General features: G+C 34.5%; 1 protein-coding gene across 1 annotated transcript; it reads right to left on the bottom strand.

Moving 5' to 3' along the window:
• Window positions 1-3,927: 3,927 nt before the first annotated feature.
• On the bottom strand, window positions 3,928-21,637 carry LOC138697857 (general odorant-binding protein 72-like). The gene is made up of 7 exons (XM_069823433.1): window positions 21,468-21,637; window positions 17,315-17,393; window positions 13,657-13,709; window positions 13,083-13,118; window positions 9,712-9,829; window positions 6,356-6,420; window positions 3,928-4,070 (listed from the first exon to the last, which is right to left on the bottom strand). The coding sequence occupies exons 1-7, from the start codon at window positions 21,543-21,545 to the stop codon at window positions 4,053-4,055; spliced, it is 447 nt and encodes a 148-aa protein (XP_069679534.1). The 5' UTR covers window positions 21,546-21,637; the 3' UTR covers window positions 3,928-4,052.
• Window positions 21,638-22,250: the final 613 nt, after the last annotated feature.

Here is a 22,250-nt window from a genome sequence, read left to right as displayed (position 1 = left end):
ACATTATTTTTATATCCTTGGCCGCCTTTATCATACAGGGCGCAGCATCTGTGACTACAAGAAGTACATTATTATACCTGATACCAGTGGGCCACAAAATGTCTATGGCATTAGAAAATACAATTGTCATTGTGGAGTGGTTCATCTTTTCTATCGTGTGAATATGTTGCTTTGTATATTTACGAAGAATGTCTCGAAAGTATGGATTATCTGTTTTTTTTAATGGAATATTTGCACCGATCATCATAGTATACAAGTCGCTGCAAAAGGTCCTACTACATACTGTATAATTCTTTACCCACTGTCTGTACCTAGGGAACACGCGCCGAGACATTCCGCTCTCTGCATCAGTAACATGAAGCCACGGAACCTGGTCACTCTGATCCGCCCTCTGGTCATTACTTACTTACGGCTTTTAAGGAACTCGGAGGTTCATCGCCGCCATCACATAAGCTCCACATCGGTCCCTTTCCTTGTGCAAGATTAATCCAGTCTCTATCATCATATCCCACCTCCCTCAAATTCATTTTAATATTATCCTCCCATCTACGTCTCGGCCTCCCCAAAGATCTTTTCCCCTCCGGCTTCCCAACTAACACTCTATATGCATTTCTGGATTCGCCCGTACGTGCTACATGCCCTGCCCATCTCAAACGTCTGGATTTAATGTTCCTAATTATGTCAGGTGAAGAATACAATGCGTGAAATTCTCCGTTGTGTAACTTTCTCCAATCTCCTGTAACTTCATTCCTCTTAGCCCCAAATATTTTCCTAATTATCTTATTCTCAGAAAACCTTATCCTCTGTTCCCCTCTCAAAGTGAGAGTCCAAGTTTCACAACAATACAGAACAACCGGTAATATAACTGTTTTATAAATTCTAACTTTCAGATTTTTTGACAGCAGACTGGATAATAAAAGCTTCTCAACCGAATAACAAGAGGCATTTCCCATACTTATCCTGCGTTTAATTTCCTCCCGTATGTCATTTATATTTGTTACTGGTGCTCCAAAGTTATTTGAATTTTCTACCTCTTCGAAGGATAAATTTCTAATTTTTATATTGTATTTCCATTTCGAATAATATTCTGATCACGAGACATAATCATATACTTTGTCTTTTCGGGATTTACTTTCAACCCTATCGCTTTACTTGCTTCAATTCCCGTGTTTTCCCTAATAGTTTGTGGATTTTCTCTAACATATTCATGTCATCCGCATGTACAAGAAGCAGATACCCGTTCAATTCCAAACCCTCTCTGCTATCCTGAACTTTCCTAATGGCATATTCTAGAGCGAAGCTAAAATACAGGTGATAGTGCATCTCCTTGCTTTAGCCCGCAGTGAAAATATTATGTCGTTGAGAAATTAATCATTGAAGTATATTCCACCTCTTGTTTGTGACTTAATGCTAATTTTGTACATCGACAATTGATTACACATTGATTAACTGCACAACAACACGGAATTCTTCAAGATGACAATGAAATATCACACTAGAAACCTCTGTTCCTTCGCAAGTCTTGCGTTGTACAGTCTCTCCGCAGGAGTAAATATGGCTGCCGCGGCGGCATTTGCCGGATCAAAAGAATGCGGTACTCTCCAATATACACTGCTCTGCGTACAATGCTTATCACTAGGGCTCGGAAGTTGAAGGCCTATAAATTGCCTAAAAAGGACCTAGAGATTGGAAAAAAGTTGATCCAAAAGTTAACCCCGATTCCAATCTTACCGATAGGGACATCTGATTTCTGCGCACTTTAAAACGTTTATTCCTCGCCTATAGCTTCAGAGTCCTCTTTATACTTTTATTCAAACTGTTCTAGCAGTGAAAATGATTCCTTTTATTTTTCCTTTTGTTTGTTTAAACAATTTCTATGTTTTGTCTAAATATTAAAAGTAGTCGTGTGGTCTGCTAAATATGTTTCGTTTCGTTTCGTTTTCTTACCGATGAAGAGTTACAATATAGGAAACACGTTTAAATGTGCATAAACCATTGGATTTCCTAGCCTTGTAAGAAAATGTAAGCAACACTCTAACCCAGAGTCTCTTCTTCGCCGTCTTCTTTTTTGTTAGAAGAATAACTTCTGTATAACGTATGATTCTTATAGACTTAGTATTGATTTTTATTTCAATATTTCGGGATTTTATATAGAAATTTGGTGAAATATTTTGATCAATTTCACCAAGTGCAAAACTTTACATAAACAAGTAGCAGCATGGTTGTGGTAGGACATAGATGTCCATTGTAACTCGTACGAGGTAACCCCTAGAACAGGCATGTCAGAAATCAGAGTCTAAATGTGCAGTTATGTGCGCGGAATGCCGGTCTGTGCAGGTTGCATCAATCAAGCATTGCTTTTACCCGTTCTTAGCTGGAGGGGTGTACAATAAATTATTCTGCGCTTCTATGGTTGGATTAAATACACATTTGGACATTATAAACATGGTTAGCGGAACGAAAGAAACATAGTTATTATCAGTGTCTATATTTGACAATTGTAATACAAGAAACTTTAGGCCTACTCATTTATACTTCGCAAAGTAGTGGTTTGTAAAGCATAAGTTATTAATACGATTTTTATACAGTATTTGAAGAAAAAAAATTTCAGTAATTTCGAAACAACAAGAAACGAACAAGTATTTCATTTTACGTAGTAGGTACTAATTATTTTAAAGTAATAGACCCTACTCTTTCATTGTTTGTCGAGCAATATTATTTACTGTGACCATTGGTGCACAAATGTTGAAGAAAATATTATACTCCCAATTAATTACATGCAGTAGGACATTGTGAAGTTTTTACACTGAAATCATTTCTTTGCTTTATGTCAATATAAATTAATATTCATATTAATAAATACAAATTAAGCTTAGAATTTAAGTTCATAAGTTATATAGTTTATTTGGAAGAAGTTGAGAGTAAGTATCGACAAGTTGGGAGCGTTACTGAAAGAAATTAAAAGTGTAGTTCACAAGCTGTGAAACGACGATATTCTATTTATGTCAGGTTTAAAGATTTATTAATGAAAGTATATTACCATAATATAGTGACGTGAGATGGAAAATTTGCCATTATATATTTTTCCAGAAAATTTTTCCGCTTTGCAAATAGTTTTTTCTTTCCTTACAACCTCAAGAGCCTCACACGTATTCCTCACTATATTCTCATCACTTACCAGTTTATGAAATGAAAGTCGTAAGTCGTCTAATCTTTGATGGCTTTGTTAGTACAGACTCCAAAACAACGCCATTGTCAAATACGTTTTGCCGTGAGAGTACTGATTAAGAAATAAGCGCTGGCAATATCATATTTTGAGAACTTTACTAATCTGATCTAAATTGTCACCTCACAAGACTATTACCTCGACATAGGCTGATGAAAGCCTTTCATTTTAAAATAATGATTATCGTTGGCTGAGGAAAACATTACAACAATTATGTTATATCATTCGTAATTTCTCTTCTCCGTTATCTGTGAACTCCTCACTTTATTTATCATAACTCATTCACAGACACAGCCAAATCGGCACTCGTACTGAAACTGTGTTACTGAAACAAAAGCTGCTGCAGGTATTGTATATCCCTGTCGCGTTCCCCTCCAAGGCGATTCACTCCCTCCAGGTAGGGGAATAGAGAGTGCACATCGCACAGAGACAGTTGCATAATGTGCGCGCCTGCACAATGTGCAGGGTTTTGAAATGCCTGCCCTAGAGTAAGCAACCCACAGCGCATATTCTTTAAGGTCGTTTTTCCTATTTTATTTGGAAAGTTATTGACCTTAGCAGAGCATGTTTGATGTGGAATATCTCCTGGCTCTGTAGGCGTTTGGATATCCCTGTGGTAGGATAAAAAACACAGGCCCATATGTATTGATCCTGTATAGAATAATATTATAAATGAGGAAAAAAGCAATAAAATAATGTCAAACAGTTGAATGCGAATATTTTTATTCTTCAATTCAGTTTGTACAGAAGCTCAGCCACATGGTTGTAAAGGAAGCGAGGTGCAGTCGTGTGTGGTGCGTGGGGTTGGGACTCAGTCGTTGATTCTTCATTGCACGTAGTAAATCTGGAACAAAGCGTAATTAGCTCTCACCACTTCAGAAATAAATAAAAACCGAACGAGTTGATTCAATACTAAAACGCTAGACCCCAATCTGGAGATCCAATCTGATCATGGTTCTTAGTGGTTTCCTCGATCATAAATACAGGATGATTCGTTTGGGTATGGATAAAATAAAACACCGCAAAACATTTACTGCTGAACTTTGTCGAAACACTGAAAGATGAGAGATTCCTCAGAGCCCAACATGACCCCCATTGCTCACCTCGCACAACAAATAACGGCGATGCAATTCAGCCCATGTCCGTTGTAATATAAGAGGGGTGATTTATTGAAAGGTTTGAGTAACTTTTACTCTCAGATCATCAATGTTCCTGGGTTTCTGTGAATAGACAATGTCTTTAACAAAACCCTACACGAAGAAGTCAGGAGGGTTAGATCTGTGGAGTTTGGGGACCAAGCCAAGAGATAGCTGCTTCTCGTACTGGATTTCGCCTGCGACCTCCTGCATGTTTTTTAACACAGAACCTGTTTCTACAAGTGTTCGATACTACAACATTATGGAATCGTATTTAAGTACATTACGCACACCATACTAATGTCGAAATTCCCTTTTGAATTCTTTTAACACTCTCAAATTTAGCATACCAAAGAACACATTGTGCCCGCTGTTGATTTGTAGTAGCCATTTTAATCATCTAAGATTTTCATTTGTCCTTTCAGATTATGCATTGTTGATTATCACAGCTATATGGAAACTCTCATATTTTAATCATAATATAAACAGCAAGAAATTTTTCCTACTATCATAATGGTTTTATAATAATAATAATAATAATAATAATAAATTAATATTATCCATACCCAGACGGATCAGACTGTATATAATACTATAATTAAAAAAATACAAATGCCGGATTGAATCTAACCTCCACTACAAACAAAGATCGCAAGACCTAAATGTAAAGTTGTATACGGAGGACATAGCTGCAGACTAATAAGATATGACTACTAGATGGAAAAACGTGAATAAGGATTCAGGAGTCATAATGCCTTATACATATCGGAAATATACAAGTCTGTTGAATGGCAAGTAAAAATATAGCGGGTTCGATTCACTCCTCAATTAAAGACAGTGAAAGGGAGAAGAGATCGGGGCAGAAGAAGATATCAGATGACGGACGACATTAAGATACATGGATCATATGCGGAGACAAAGAGGAAGACAGAAAATAGGAAAGACTAAAGAATGCTGGTTTGAAGTGAAAGACCTGCCCTTGGGCAGAACACTATGAATGAATGAATGAATGAATGAATACAATTAAAAAGACAAGATTAAAATAAAAATGCAGAAAGTGAATGAAGAAAATATTGAAGATTCTTGTGTATTTTCATATAACATTGAACCTTATTGACTAGAAGATACTTGGAGCTCCCAAGATCAGTGGTCACTGAAAGATGCATCAATCTATCGAAAGTAATTAAATAATTTTGAGGAGGCTTAATATCGAAGAGAGAATGTAACGCACAAGATAATCTAGTTGGCTCTTGAAGCTTGTAAAAAGATAGGCAACATGATCATGAACGTTTTAATCATAAACAAATGTTATTTAATTGCATTATCTAAATTAGTCCATCAATTAAACTATTGGTATTGTGTCTTCCTGCCCCAAAATGCCAGTCTTGTAATGTTTTCCCATTAGGGTAATTATATTGCTTGAAATGTGTTGTAAAAATTATCTTCATTATAGTGACATTTGTTGGTTCTATCAGGTAGATTTTTCTCTCTGTATTTTCCCGTACAAGAAGATTCTGAACTGCTACTGTATGTTTTAGAATTACTTGTGCAAATTATAAAAATTATCATACAAAAGTACTTAAATGTGTTTGTTATTTTATTCACTTGATCTCTCATTTTCATTTTTTTGCAAACTTTTTCTAGGAGAAATTAATTATGACATAATGTACAATTATTTCTACATTATGTTTCAAATTTACCAAAATTTATTCACCTATGAATGTAGGAAAAGTTACTATCTCTTTCTCTTGTGTTGTTAAGGGGACACACATGATTTTTTAATTTTCACAGTTTAAAATATAATTTAGATATCAATAATTAAATTTAGATACCAGTAATGAATAAAATACTTTTTAGCATACGAGAGTCAACAGGTTTTATGCGCTCATGGAAATTATCACCCTCGGCTTCGCTTTGGGCGCTAAACTTTCTACTCGCACATAGAATCTAATTTTACTCTCTTATACTATAAACTACTACTAAGTTCCCTTACCTCTGGATCAGCCTGATATGCACACTTCTTTATAGCGAAAGCCATTTCACATTCGTCTGTCAAACCTGAAATTTCAGATGTTTATAATTAAAACAGTGTGACAGCTATTCTGCTCCATAGAGAGCATTATAGAATTACGTAATTGGTTATTAATTATTTTCGTGAGTTTTTGTAGTATGTTACTACATACTGAATACGTTGCATAACATAACGTTCATGAAGGACTTTGCAACGGCAGAATTCCAGTTTCCTTAATGTAATGAAATTCAATATTATAATATCTTCCAATTGTTTTTAATGAATTGAATTTACTTTATAGCTCCCTGAAATGCAGTTGTATTAAACACTTCATATATTTTAGATAAAAATCTTGCATCTGAATGATTACTAATCTGTTTTAAATGTTATTATAGAAAAGTAAACACTAAGAGCAGATAAAATATTTTAATGATGTATGTATTCTTCGGTAGTCCAGTGATTGTTTTACTAGCCAATGAATCCAAATTCGCTGGTTCACATCTGGCCAGGAATTATAGATTTTAAAGAACGATAAAATTCTTAGCATGGCTTCCTTAGGGAGGGAAATATAGCTGAATCGTATGTCCATGGTGGAGAGCTCTAGGGAAATGTTTGTTGCCCATGTTGCATTTTCACGCTAAGTGATTTCTGCAGTTGAATATGTCAATAGCCTAAATAAAATACTACTGCTACTACTACTTATATTGATACTCATTCTGTTTCTGCTACTGCTACTGATACTCATTCAACTACTAATAAACCCTTCCTAACATGAAAAAAGTTACTGTAACTCAAAACAAGTTTACATTTATTCAACACAATTATCTTGTACTCTCTATAATTAGCGCAACGGTAGTAAATAAATTCTAATTCTTAAAAAAAAGAAGTGTCTTGACCTGCAAACCACTCATTCACAGTAATTATTACAGTTTCACTCGATAAAACTTCTTCACTTTCGATATTTCCTTCAGTTTCGGAAATAATCTGATGGGGCTAAGTCTGTCGAATACAGGAAATGATCAATCATACCAACTTCATTCAATTTCAGAAACGAAATCAGACTTGTGAACTTATTGTAAGAACAGTAAATCTTTGTAAATTTTACCACTATGTCTCTCCACTACTTTTTTCCGAAATTTAGTTCATAATAAAGAGTAATACGCTTCCATCATAGTTTTACTTCTAAGTAGTCCTTCATAACTATTTCGTCTTTGTCCCCACTCAAAAAACTGATGGTAGAACCTCTCCCATTGATTGTTGTTTTGTTTCTTTGTCATAATGATGGATCAATGCTTTCTTCATAGCTACAGTACGATCCAAAAAGTTAGAATAATCCACTTACAACAGTGTAAAAGTGACTTTGAAAATTGTTAATCTGAATCGTTTCTGATCACTGTTCATACATTTAGGAACCCATTAAGCAGATAATATTCTCATACCAAAATCATGATATGCAATATGAAAGAGACACTCGGAGGAAATGTTTTGGTCCATTTCATCGATCATCCAAAAGCATGTCCTGCATAGTATCGATAACATCTGGAGTGGTCACAGAAACATTTTATCATTTTTATCTCCATTCTTGTTCCCTTAATTCCGCAGCACAGTTTTTATGGTGGAGTACGGAATGATCCTTCAAAATATACCCTATACCATATCTGCATACATTTCCTTGCTAGAAAACCCTTTGAAAAATAGATACTTTCTAACCGATACTATATTTCATCAGAATTTAATTTTTATCGGATACAGCTGATTTAAAAAAATAACAATATAGAATACCCTAACCATTACGTGGAGTGACTGTTTATCAAAACGATCTATTCTTTTCTGTGCTAACAGTTTTTTTCTTATTTCTTTGTCTGTTTGTTTCTAAGGCTCAAGGCAAACTGCATATCAGTATGCCTTGATGTGTATAAATAGTTCAGTCATCCTCGTCTGTAATATATTTCACAAATTATTATCCTTCAATTTCAGACTTTTAGCGATTTTTAGATATATTTTTCTATGTTGAGACTAACCAATGTGTGTAGATGGAAGAGAATAAAATGCAGTAAAATTCCAAAGTTCGACCTCTTTGCACTACAATGATTATTTAGTTTCGGCTTAGTTGTGCTCTTGGAGCTATTTTTTCCCTTATTTGCTTTTGATTGTTACAATGTTAAAGACATCCGAGATAATCTCTAATTATTGATGGTTTAACACTTATTTGGAATGTTACAGTCGATTAATCAGTCGTGATTTTTGTGTCTTTATTCATAATGACTTAAGCTTGTAAACTTTAAATAAAGTGAAACGAATAACATACAAAAGTTTAACTATTCATATATTCAAATTGAAAATAAGTTATATTCTTCTATAATGGAATCATTTTTTTCTTAGTGCACACATCGCTCTGTATTTCTCTTTGTTTATACCGGAAACAACTTTACTTGAAATGACGAACAGCCACAGAATAAGATGTCTACAATGAAGAATCTTCGTGTCCCTTTCTTAAGCTCACTTATATCACGAGTTATCGAAGTAGGTTGCAAATATATTGATACATTTGTCCCATTGATTGATTAGTTCATTAATACCAGATCTCATGTCGGTACTCAAATGTATTAAACATCACACCATCTGATAAACTTCTTGTCTGTCCTATCATGCCTTCCGGAATGATGTTTCTTGAGGGATCAGTCCATTGGTAGAATGAAAATTATAAGTTCGGTCTGTATGGAGGATATGACACATAATCGATTGCAACTATTATGCAGTTAAATTCACAGTTTGTGAAGAAGTATCGTGTATCATAAGCTTACGTCTCTGAGGTGTGTTCGTCGTTTGTGGACAGTAATGTTCTGTAATGGTGAGTTCATTACAAGCACGATGGCGGTTAATGGGTTTGAATGCGGATGTCATCAGCATTGGCATTGGTAAATGATAATTTTTTGTATTCAATTTAACCTTCCTGTTATTAAACATTATGTAAATTATAGTACTGTAATATTTATTAATTTTTCTACTACAAAGGTTGTTCAGCGTTGAAATTCAACATGGGCGAGATATGTCCGACAAATTTTTCCTCAACCCTTCCACAAGCACAGGGTTCTATTACATGCAGTAAAACCTGCTTTACTTCCTTCCCTGAGGAAGCATCCTAAGGATTTTATCATTCTTTAAAATCCATCACCTTCTGTCAGTTTGAACTCGGCGAATTTCGATTAGCACAGTATCCGCTAGACTACTGAAGACGATAGCTTATGGAACGAAAATGAATTAGCATAAGCTTAAATAATAAGTGATTTTGACGTCCGTTCAGGATATTTGCGTTGTGTTTGCTGTCGAATACTTACCGTCCGCAGCTGTACGACATTTCTCCACCACAGCCCTGGCTCGGTCCTTGATATTCGCCGGCAAGATGTCGTCAGCGAGTCGGATGGCCAGATCGGCCCGGAACTGCTTGTTCTTCAGCTACAAGTAAATACACTGATTTGAGATTGTTATTCCTTTCCGTCCACACCTGTGGAGTAACGGTCAGAGCGTCTGGCCGCGAAACCAGGTGGCCCAGGTTCGAATCCCGGTCGGGGAAAGTTATCTGGTTGAGGTTTATTCCGGGGTTTTCCCTCAACCCAATACGAGCAAATGCTGGGTAACTTTCGGTGCTGGACCCCGGACTCATTTCACCGGCATTATCACCTTCATTTCATTCAGACGCTAAATAACCTAGATGTTGATACAGCGTCGTAAAATAACCCAATAAAAATATTCCTTTCCATTGATGCCACTGATTTCTGGCTTCGTTTTGTAAGTGAGAGGATGCACTCTTAATGTTTTGGTGGCTATGTGCTGTAGTTCCCAATTCCCGCGCTAGGAGCGCTGTAGCTACTGAATATATGAAATGGCTTCGCTACTGGTAAAATGCACAGTGTTTACGTTAAAAAATTTTGGCCGGGCAATGACACTTCTCCTGAAATGTCGTACTCCCGAGCAAGAAATGCTAGTTTTTCCCCCACTCTTACAACCAAACCCCAACACGGGACCGGCCGACCAATGACTGAGCCTTGTTTGACCCAGTTGGCCAATGACTGAGCCTTGTTTGACCCAGTCGGCCAATTACTGAGCCTTGTTTGACCCAGTCGGTCAATTACTGAGCCTTGTTTGATCCAGTCGGCCAGTGACTGAGGCTTGTTTGATCCAGCCGACCAATGACGAAGCCTTTTTTGTCCCAGTCGGTCAATGACAGCCTTGTTTGACCCAGTCGGACAATGACACTATCCCCATCCACCCGTTCCTTCAGAAGCGCTGAGTTATAAGCTTACTCTCTCCTCTTCAACATATTGCCCTCGCAGGGATCCTTTCGTGAAATTTGTACAGTATACACTGTGCCTTTTCCTTTGGCAAAGCAATTTCACATATCCAGAAGCAGCGCTCCCAGCGGCGGATTTGGGAACTGAAGCACATAGCCACCAAAACTTTAAGAGTGCACCATCTCACTTACAAAGGAAAATCAGAAATCAATGACATCAGTGGAAAACAATAACTGTCTAAAATCAGGGTAATAATTTCAGAACGCTCTGTATTCTGTGGGATTTCTGGTGGACAAACGTGATTATTGAGCTAAATGTAGACTACGCCAAAAGAGACATGCGCAAGGGAATATAAGCTACATGATATACATAATTCAGGGATGTCAAAACGCCTTTACTGGCAAACAACTTTAAAATTTTGATATCAAAGGTTCATTCAACGTCACTCGTGGTACCATGAATACAGAAGTGCGACATGAACTTCGAGTCTCGAGGTAATTCCACCAATATCTATCAATAGTTTGATGATACTACTAAAATTAACACACTGAGAGAGAAACAAACTTCACAATTTATGAAAGGTGTTAAGTTCCATAAATATTTTTTAGGTACTTGATCCATTTATTATCCACAGGTCCGTTAATTTCTCAAATACTTCCATTAAAATAGTTTTGCACACTGGAAGCGAATCACCATCACCACTTGGATTTTAATATCGTCGACTTTCATTATGATTATCATACTTTCTATGTTGTCGTTGTTATACTGGTATGACAGTAAAGAGACCCAACAGAAATGTTGATAGTGTTGGATAATCTTGGTCACAATAAAGGTATTTTCTATTCGGTTGTCAGTTCTACAATAAAGTACAACGTGCTAATTTGATGGTATTTCCCCCATTTTCTGAATTTTTAACATTGGGAATTGAAAAGTTTAAAACACTCCAGCTGTGTCATCTAGAGATAACCTATTGTAGTTTCCATATGATCCATAGCCCTACATTACCTAAGTATTATGTTTTATATAAGATTTGCATACGCTGATCTCCCTGTTTTCAGAAAACACCTTACTATATAATCAATAATGCCTTTGACATAACTCCACTAGTAACAAGACAAATAAATAAAGGAGGAAAATCGAAACGAATGGCACATTACACCTTTTTCATGACAGAGACCTGGTAACTTTGCACTATTGCTATCTTTTGGTTTTCTTAATAACACTGTACAATCTTCTGTGGACGTTGCTCTGTTGATATTTTATGTCCCTTAGAAATTTGCATCATTCTAGTGAAATATCACTTTTTTTTTAATGTTGGCACTTAACACCTTTCTACTGTTAAGTATCCAATTAGAAATCAAATTGTCTTTGCTTATATAAGAAAAGGAATCAATGGGCCAAAATGTATTAAATTATTTCGAAAACTGTCGTGATGGTGAATTGTTAAATGAGGGATTGGGGTTATAAGTAGACAGCGGAAAAAAAGTCATTCGGATGTGAAGGTAACTACAACGCGACTAGTTTGTCTCGTCAGAGGGTTGTTGTTTACGTAAGCACAGTAGGTACACTAGAGGCGCGTGCAGGTAGAACTGTTTTCGAATCGATGATTCAGAAGGTGCCTGATATTTTGTATAGTCTACTTTTCTATAAACCTTTTAAATTGAGGACTGTCCAACGTTTTGAATGGAATATTGAAACTTATCATGATTTGACACAAATCCTGGCAAAAGTCATATTTCATATTTGAGGCGGAATTTGAACTTGAACCGTTATTTTCTTCTAACGTAGAGCAACATTTTTCACGTGTTTTTGTGTATTACGCTGATGTTCTATCGATTGTTTTGTTATCTTTTTAATGCACACAAACAACACCGACACTTAATTGTTTCACCAGTATCACTACGTACTAAAAATGTCGACCCGTATTCTTGTATTAAAGAATACACCCTATGTTTTTAACATCTGTCTTCGGCATTATGATGACTTCACTGAACACAAATGAATAATATGTTTACGTATCTCAATGTTCTCTGTTCACGTACGGATGAGGACTGACAGAACGCAGAGTGGCAGTTGTTTTCGGTGTTCGCGTGGTGCTCTCTGCGGACGGTACCGTGTTGTAGCTACCTACTTGGGAAGCGTGCACACCTCATGCCATAGTCTATGCGTACGGTGCTTGTAAACCGTAAACATGACTTTTATTTGACTTTTTTTCCGCTGTCTAATTATCAGAAATCTACACTTACTTTGTTAATATACATATATTTATACAAACGAAATACTTCCTTATTTGTATAGGTCTAATTATGAGATATCACTAAATTGTTTCAGAAATTTTGTAAAAAATATTTTAAATTTCTGACATATTTTAGAAATCCTACTAATATGAATATTTTGAGATTAAATGTTATTCTTACCGAATGCGACAGTCCCATCATACAGGCCAGGTAACACTAGAAACAAGAAATACAGAATGTTATTAGGAAAATTCCGCAATTAAAAGTATTTATTTTGAATAGAATAATACTTAAACTATAGACGTTAATTGCGAAACACCTAAAACGTATAATGAGCAAGTGTGTCTCTTGTTAATCTCTTATACCTTTGGTACTCCACGTGGTTTCCGTTACAAATCTGTTGCGGGTTCGGGTTTTCAAAATGAGGTGCCTGACCCATATTTTGTATGTATTCAATCATTATTTCTAATTACTCTGTGCTTGGAGGCAATAAAAAATAATTTGGGGAGATGGGATGGTACACGAATATATGTTATAACGAGATACCTAACATATTATTTCCTAAGTTAAATACTGTTAAAATGCTCTGTAATCAAGATGTATACTTGTGGTAATTTACTGACAGTGGCACTGGTACTGGTAGTCGTTTTAATATTAGATCAATTTACTTCTTAATAAAAGTTATGACTTTTTGTTTCAAAAGATAAATAATTATAATTTTTAGTATATTTAAATATTGTGTCAAATTTATTACCTTCAAGCCTCTGTCATCGGCGAAATTCCCTTTCATGGAAGCATCTAGGACTTCTGTAAAAACATAATGAGGATATTAAATACGAAGCCACACAAAATAACCACAGGATTATTTTAATTAACAATTGAGTAGCCCAGTTGCAAAATCTGCTGTTTTTTCCTTGGGTTATTTTACGACGCTGTATCAACATCTAGGTTATTTAGCATCTGAATGATATGAAGGTGATAATGCCGGTGAAATGAGTCTGGGGTCCAGCACCGAAAGTTACCCAGCATTTGCTCGTATTGGGTTGAGGGAAAACCCCGGAAAAAACCTCAACCAGGTAACTTGCCCCGACCGGGATTCGAACCCGGGCCACCTGGTTTCGCGGCCAGACGCGCTGACCATTACTCCAAAGGTGTGGACTAAATCTGCTGTTAAAAATGAAAAATGATATACTGGTAACCATGGTTTCAGTTCGTAATTAGCTACGTAATGAGCCATACATTCGGTTCCAAAACCAACGATAAACCCTTTAAATCTGGTAAATAAAATTTCATACTATTGCAAAACATACTAAGTGTGGAGAGCGTAAGGCTGCAATACCTGCTAAATGCACAATGCCATGTTTATTTTTTCAATACCTGCTAAATGTCACTGAGACAACATGGCCATATTGAGAATTACAGACGCAAAAGCTACTATTTCGAGCTCCATAAGGATTACTTTGAGCATACTAAAATAACGAATAAGAGATTATTAGACTTAGATAATGAAGATACCCTTTACTCTTAAAGTTAAGTGGACTATACTGCTGCATTTGAGACATCAGCTGAGAGATTCTGTCTGCGCTTTATCGAGAACTTCTAACCTTTTATGTTAAATGTGTTCGTGTCTTGAAGTGGTTGCTGTTATTATCTTGAAGCTTTTTTTCGACTTTGCCGAAATGATTGAGGATGGATATAGTAAATCTAGTTTCAGTAACTCTGTTAGTGTTGAGGGAGAAGATGCAGATGATGAAGAGAATAGTATCAGTGAAAAGTCGAACCTAAAAGTTTAAACAAAAAAGGCAAACATTTTCAAAAGGGCTACATTCCAAACTCCATTCAATGGGTGTCATAATTAAAGAAGCAAAAATCAGGGACATTGAAAGACTTCTGGAATTGCACTTCCGGGAGGACTGGTTTCGGAATGCAAACCTGATCTTCTGCACCGAAATTTGTAAAGTTGTTATACTATAAGGGCATCTTCAAACTATAATATTATCCTGTAACCATTTTACTTTTGTTCCTATTCTTGTTTTATACTTTTTAGTAGAACAATATTTTTTGTATGTTTAAAAATATTTAGGTATGTAACGAAAAAAAAAATTCTATTCTACCGTCAGTTTATTTACAAGTTAGTCTCGTCAGATAAATTTCTAACATTGATCAAATACCAGATTTTGCAAACTAGTATATTGTTAAGATGGCTACCTACAGATTTGCAAATCCTTCTAATTGCTCTATTCGGCTCCAAAATCTGTTATGTGTAAATTAATAAGCAAAATAACTAATTAACCATTAATAATATATTTCTGAGCTGTACGAAGAAAAATGAAATATTTTCCCCCATTATTTAAATTATAAATCATGCCTCTAGCATCTGTGGATAAGTTTTTACACAGTTTTTCTCATTTGCCAAAATTCGTCTCACATGCAAATAGCAGGTTTTGTAAATGGGCTACTCAATTGCATTTTGTAACAATGTAAATGTATCGAATCTATAAAGTTAATTAAAGTAATAAGATAGAAAGAACGTGGAGTGTTAGAGAAAATAGCACACATAATTGGCAGTGGTATTAGTCAAGTTTCCCTAAAGCTTGTAAAAACTTTTTATACATTAAATAAATCTGGTAAGAACGAACTCGACTGACTTTTTAGTTTACATCCAAAATACAAGTTGTCCTCACTGATTCAGTAATTACCACAGCACAACTACTTCCGAAGTTCTCGGATTCTAGCACATTCGAAGATGAAAGATATTTGACTGCGATAAAAACTCTTCGCATCGATTCCTTCAGGAGAAATATAAATGAGGAAGGTTAAGGATAAAAGAGCACTGTTTTTTTAGTGAATAGGTTCCCAAATAACATTTATCTGCCGTTCCTCGCCTTGATCAAAATTAAACTCAAATTCCATTTCAAATACCGTTTACATGCTCATACAACTCTCACATATGAGCTAAGTTGCGGGGATCTCTAATGAGAAATGGATTCCATAAGCGAGAACAGTTATCTCCAGATGGCACTACAATGAAATTCATTTTTGGACCCTATTCGCCTCTGTCTCTCGTTCAAAAGTTAATGCAGTGACAAATTTAGTATTTAGTATTTATTTAGAGATAAGGCCATGAGGCCTTCTCTGCTCCTCTACCAGGAGATTCCAACTATGATATGAACAATAAAATTACAATTAGTATTAAATTTACAATTACAATTACAAATAACATTACAATTAGTATTAAATTTACAATTACAATTAGAACAAAAATCAAAGTCCGAAAAGATTACCTGACTAATTAAAGCTACATAATTTATCATAGAAAAACAAAGAATATTTTATATTTACTGAATTACAAATTAAACCTAGAATAACAAAATTGTATAGCGATTAAATTACTGGATATTGAAATATTTCATGATAGATTAAAGAAACTATTTACAAGAAATCAATTACTGACCAAGTGCCTAGTAACTTTGCGTTTGAATTCAATATAATCCTTCGCCTTTCTAATCGTCATAATATTCATGAACTAGTTTGTATAAATGTCTGTTATTTTCAAACACAAGTTGAATTTGCTCAAATGAAAAACTTTTCGTCATGCAAGCACTCAAGGTTTGTCCTTCGTTGTATATTTCACTCTTTCAATTTGTATTCATATTTTTTTATCACGACAACACAGATTTCCTTTAAATTGTTATAAATTTTCTCGTGTAAATCGATGATAAACTGAGTGTTTGATGTAGTATAAACCATTATATTGTAGGCTTTCAAGTTTTTGTTGGATTTTCCAAAATAATACATACTACTTTCTTCAACTAAGTTATTGTCACTACCTAGTAGGCTATACAGAATGAAAGTGAAATAACATTGCAGAGATTGAAAGGGACTATAGGGTACACGTAAATGAATATAAAACCTCATATTACGTTTTGTGATTAAATGCACGGTTAATTAGAAAATTAAGTTTGAAGTTTCAGCAGTCCGGCAACATCGTTGCTAACACACTCTACTCGTGATACAGCTGTAAGATGTCAACGAACTCCATGTGTCTCGGTAGGTGAGCTGCTCTCTGCCAAGACGTTGCCACTTGCTCGCATCTTGCAATGGCTTGAATTTTTTAACTTACAGGTTTTTAAAATTAAATTTACACGAAAACCGTGTATGCTATCGAAATACTCCAGAGGGATAAATTAGGTGTATTCTCTATTATATTTCCTATCGATATAGACAAAAATCACGATCCTACTCGCAATAGTTACCGAATAAGAGATTGTTAAATATTTGGGATTTGTTTTTAATCTATTAACTTTTCACCAATATGATACTACAGTTTTTGTTACATACAACATGAGCTATTCGCTCTGGAAATCTGCAAGGCTATTTCACTACCATCCAATATATGAAAGTAAACTCACCGTCTGTGACTCCTGAAGTCGGCTGACAGTGCTTTCTCAGCACCATGTTGGCTTTCTCTATCTCTTCGAGTGTCAGTTCCTGTAAATTGGAAGGAAAGATGTCAGACATTTCATACGGTTCCAACATGTACAGAATCTTGCGACAAGGAAACCCGGTTGATCCAGAACTAAACGTAAACTCATCAAACGGCGTTGAAGATTCACAGTATCCAAGAAGTGCGAATTATTTTATGTTAATTTTGGCAAAACCTTTATCGAAATTATATTTTTTCTATTCATTTGTTTATCGCAGAGTTCTTAATAGCCAAAGGCATAGGCTTGGAGTAATGAGCATGACTCATCCGAGGTTGTGCTCGGAAATAGGTTCAAATCCCGCTAGAACAGATTTTCTGGTTGGTTTCCATCCTAGGTTTGCTCAAGTGTCAGACGAATGGCAGGTAATCTTATGGCGAATCTTTTAACGCATCTCGCCGAATACCATTTCTCTTCTACCATCAATCTCACCGACGCTACTTAATCGCTTATTATTGTTGTTGTTATTATTATTATTATTATTATTATTATTATTATTATTATTATTATTATATATTTATTAACCACAATAATTATATTAATAAAATTTACACTAATTACAGCAATAAAAATAAAATAAACGTAAATTTAATTCTAACTGTAAATAAACAGATGCAATAAACCGAGAACTATAAATAATAACTATGCTATAATAACGCCTACAATAAGCAAAAGTAAACCTACCTTATAAGTACTTCTAGTAAACCCAACTATTACCAACTTAAGTAATTACATATCACCTTAATTAATTACATATCAACTTAATTACATATCACCTTAATTACATGACACAACTTAGATAATTATACTGCACCTACAATTAAATTTTCAGTCTAATCTTCTCAACCTTTCCTTAAATGTATTGATTTTGAGAGTACCACCCTGAAAGATTAATAAATACATACATGTCATACATACATTATTATTATTATTATTATTATTATTATTATTATTATTATTATTATTATTATTATCATCATCATCATCTTCATTGTATTTAATGCTACATACTCCAATACAAGAGTATTTTCCCTGGGAAAAAATTGCATTTACCTTGAACAAAAAAAGTCATCGAAAGGGAGATATTTTCCCTGGAATTATTACTTTACAAACTTCTCTGTACATTTGACCTTGATTTCTCGCAACGTTGCGGCTTGGTTTTTACTGCTTACCTCTATTCTAGAGTCGTTTCAAGGTCAAAGTTGTAAATGTGCTTGGACGATGTATGACCAGATTATTTAGTTAAAATGTTGACCCTTCTGTTCGGTTGAGCTATACACAATGTAGAAAACAATAAGAAAGCCTACTCATAATGTAACTCAACTTATAAAATAAATTATATTGGTATTTTTAACTGTAATGGGAGAATTCGCTGAAGTTTTAATTTCATAAAATAGCTGTAACGTTAAATGACATGTTATCTATTATTTTGCGAGTTTCCCGTTAAATATCAACGGGCACTAATATAATCGCGTCGCTGTGACTTCTCCTCTGTGCTTACGCCTTAGGAAGTGAAGGCTCTATAAAGTCTGGGTAGGTAGTATCGTTCGCCATTTTTGTTCTTTCGTTGCCGAGCTACCAGCCGAGGAATCTATTTGCCGCACCGTTAAATATTATCATGTCGTAGCTCCTATGAAAATTAATCAAACGTACTGTAATTGAGAAAATAATTGAGCGGCAAATAACGTCCTTGTGTGCTTTTTGCGAAGTGCGAACGCCAACGAATGAGCCAAAATGGTGGGCGATTATATTAAGTATTTATCGAGCTTTAGGAAGTGCATAACGTCATCTGCAGCGAATCAAAAGACGCACACGTTTAAATGTAGCCGACCTGCAACGTGATTGGCTGCTGGAAATAAGAGCGACGGGACTGTAGTTACTCAAATCAAGATGGTTACATAACAATAAAAAATATTCACGGAATATTTCCATGTGCTTTCGTACAGTACACCAGTTAATTGTTAATTATATGTGAACCAGTAACAGTTCTTTTCTTGTCCTCTTAATAATATATTCTGTTTAATGCATTATTATTATTATTATTATTATTATTATTATTATTATTATTATTATTATTATTATTATCATTATTATCATTATTATTATTATCATTATTATTATTATCATCAACATCATAATCAACATTATTGAAGGATTGGCTCTTATTCACAGCTTATTTCATTACGTTCATTAGAAATACCTGTACTTAAAGCTTACTGAAAATCGTATTTATTTATTCTACTTCCATTTCTCTGGCTTAACACGCAAACATAGATATGTTTCTTCAAATCTTCTGTCACAGTGTTTAGTTCTACGTCCCTGAAGGATTGGCTCTTATTCACAGCTTATTTCATTACGTTCATTAGAAATACCTGTTCTTAAAGCTTACTGAAAATCGTATTTATTTATTCTACTTCCATTTCTCTGACTTAACACGCAAACATAGATATATTTCTTCAAATCTTCTGTCACAGTGTTTAGTTCTACGTCCCCTACACCTTTAGTTATACTGACACAGGAGCAAGTTCAGTGGAGAAGAATCGAGACATCCTCCTTTACTAAAAATTCGATGAGGCTTTTACATTTTCTCTTCCTCCCAAGGGATGCCAGTCTTCAAAGAGCTGACTGAAATATAATATATAGGGGCGTAAGCAATGATTTCATTGCGAAGAAAGAACAGATCACTCTAGGAAAGATGGGTGAGCTTTCAGAAACTGTGGCTTGTCATGCCTCTCTGCTCTTACGACGATATCTACTTATAACAGTCATTAAATGTCATATTTAGGTTAAAATGTCCTAGGATCTCCTGTAGGCAGCCTGATCCACTCTCAACGTGTTAATTTACATTTAGTTAAACCATCTCAAGGTCTTGTTTAAGATGTTATATTATGAATAATAATAATAATAATAATAATAATAATAATAATAATAATAATAATAATAATAACAATAATAATAATAATTTATTTATTTATTTACTATTATTTATTGTGTTGTACAACAGCCAGAGACCAATTACAGTTCAGCACAAAGCATAATGACAAAATAATAAAAAATGGTGCACAAAAATAATTGTTACACATAAATACAATTACAATTAATGACAATAATGACGATGAATGGATAAATAATGGATGACTTTAAAATACATAACTAAGAATACTATGAGAATAATAGTGATGATACAATGATAATTGAGTATAATGCCTTAAAGAATACATAAATGATAAATCATTGCCAAAAGCAAACTAAGTGTATACATTGAAGGGATCGAATTCGCAGCCATGCATGTTGGCATTTTTTATGCATCTGGAGACTGGTGAAAGAAATTTCGAATTTCTAATATAGAAACGTTTGTGGAATACGTAAGGTAATATTGTTTAAGAAGGAGTTACAGGATATATCACCTTTGAGGACTTTACAAAAGAACAGATAATCTAGCTCATGGCGTCTAACATATAGGTTTTGACAATTAAAATATTCACATTTTCTCTCATAACTATACCCTGAAATTAATGGACAGAAATTTGAATGAACATAAAGATGTGAATTTTCTTTGTATATTTTCTAATTTAGCTGAATCTGTAGTTGTAATCATGTTCCAAGTTACGGATGCATATTCGAGTTTCGATCGCACCAATGTATAGTAAAACATTAAAAGAGACTCGGGAGTGGAAAAGGAATAAGTTATTGACCGTATTATTCCTAACATTCTGATTGCGTGATTGTAAATGTAATCAACATGACTATGAAAATACGATTTACTGTCAATGAATATTCCCAAATCTTTTACGCAATCCGTTCTGTTAATTAGAACATAATTTAGATACTAAATAAATTTCAGTAAAGAAGTTTTCCTAGAAAATAACAATTCTAATAATAATAATAATAATAATAATAATAATAAATATTCCTTCGTTAGTAGTAGCATTGCTTTTGTTTCCTTACTTTCTTTTTAATAAAATAAAACATTGAAACTCTGTTGCTATTGTTGGATTTCTTTGCTTGTGGTCCCCTTTGATGTGGAATGTTATAACAACTAAGAACATATCACTAAATGCTTATTAACCTGTTTACTTACGGCAGATATTTCGTTGAACAACACAGCGAGAATGGCCGACACAAGAAAGACGACCAAATTCATGTTGATCGTTGTCATTAACACTACACTGAAAGAATAATCGTGGAGTTATTATCGATTATACACAAGTGACTGCGGGTTTTATACAATTGCGTGTAAGTAACATTAAAATTTTCGCATATCACACAGACAGAGACAAGGCCAAGACAAATTGCAAGTGGTGGGATAGAACTTCCGGCCGTTTGAATCTTGTATCTTAAAAACAAGTATTATTTCTTTCAGCCATGCATAACAAGGCTGTTTGCGAATGAAATCGAAAATTTAGGCATCAATTTAGTTTATAATGTAACATAATTAATACAGTAAGAGAGTATTTTACTTAAGAAACAATTAAAAGTTGTGATATCTTCAAGTGTATGATATGAATCAACTTTTTGATTGCTAATTTCAAAGATTTAATCTCTGAGAAATTACGTATTTGTTCCCACGACTCACAATGTCAGATGAATAGACTGTAATTCTGTAGTAATAAAATTACATACTAAGTTTCTGTCTGACATATCATGCTTATAGGTCGGTTATATAAAATTGTGTCTTTTAGATGGCCTACCAATGATGATATTGCAAGCTTTTATTTAATCCTAATATTTATTTCCCTTGAAGTTGTAACTTATCAGGATGTGACATTTAGGCCTAAGTGCCTCATGAAATTAAAAGAAAATGACATTTAAATATTATTCACCGTACTCGCACCACAACTTCTTAGTCACCCTGTTTCAATGA

The sequence above is a fragment of the Periplaneta americana genome, chromosome 4 (assembly GCF_040183065.1).
Source record: "Periplaneta americana isolate PAMFEO1 chromosome 4, P.americana_PAMFEO1_priV1, whole genome shotgun sequence".
In the NCBI taxonomy this organism is placed as follows: Eukaryota; Metazoa; Arthropoda; class Insecta; order Blattodea; family Blattidae; genus Periplaneta; species Periplaneta americana.
Note: the sequence above shows the minus strand (reverse complement) of the source record. Positions and strands in the feature narration are given on the sequence as shown.

Excerpts from the sequence above, each read along its gene's own strand:
- LOC138697857 (XM_069823433.1), bottom strand. The coding sequence starts at position 21,545 with ATGACAACGATCAACATGAATTTGGTCGTCTTTCTTGTGTCGGCCATT. Across the intron at positions 13,119-13,656 it reads CCGATGACAGAGGCTTGAAG|TGTTACCTGGCCTGTATGAT; the intron begins GTAATAAATTTG and ends TCTTGTTTCTAG. Across the intron at positions 9,830-13,082 it reads TGATGGGACTGTCGCATTCG|CTGAAGAACAAGCAGTTCCG; the intron begins GTAAGAATAACA and ends ATTTACTTGTAG.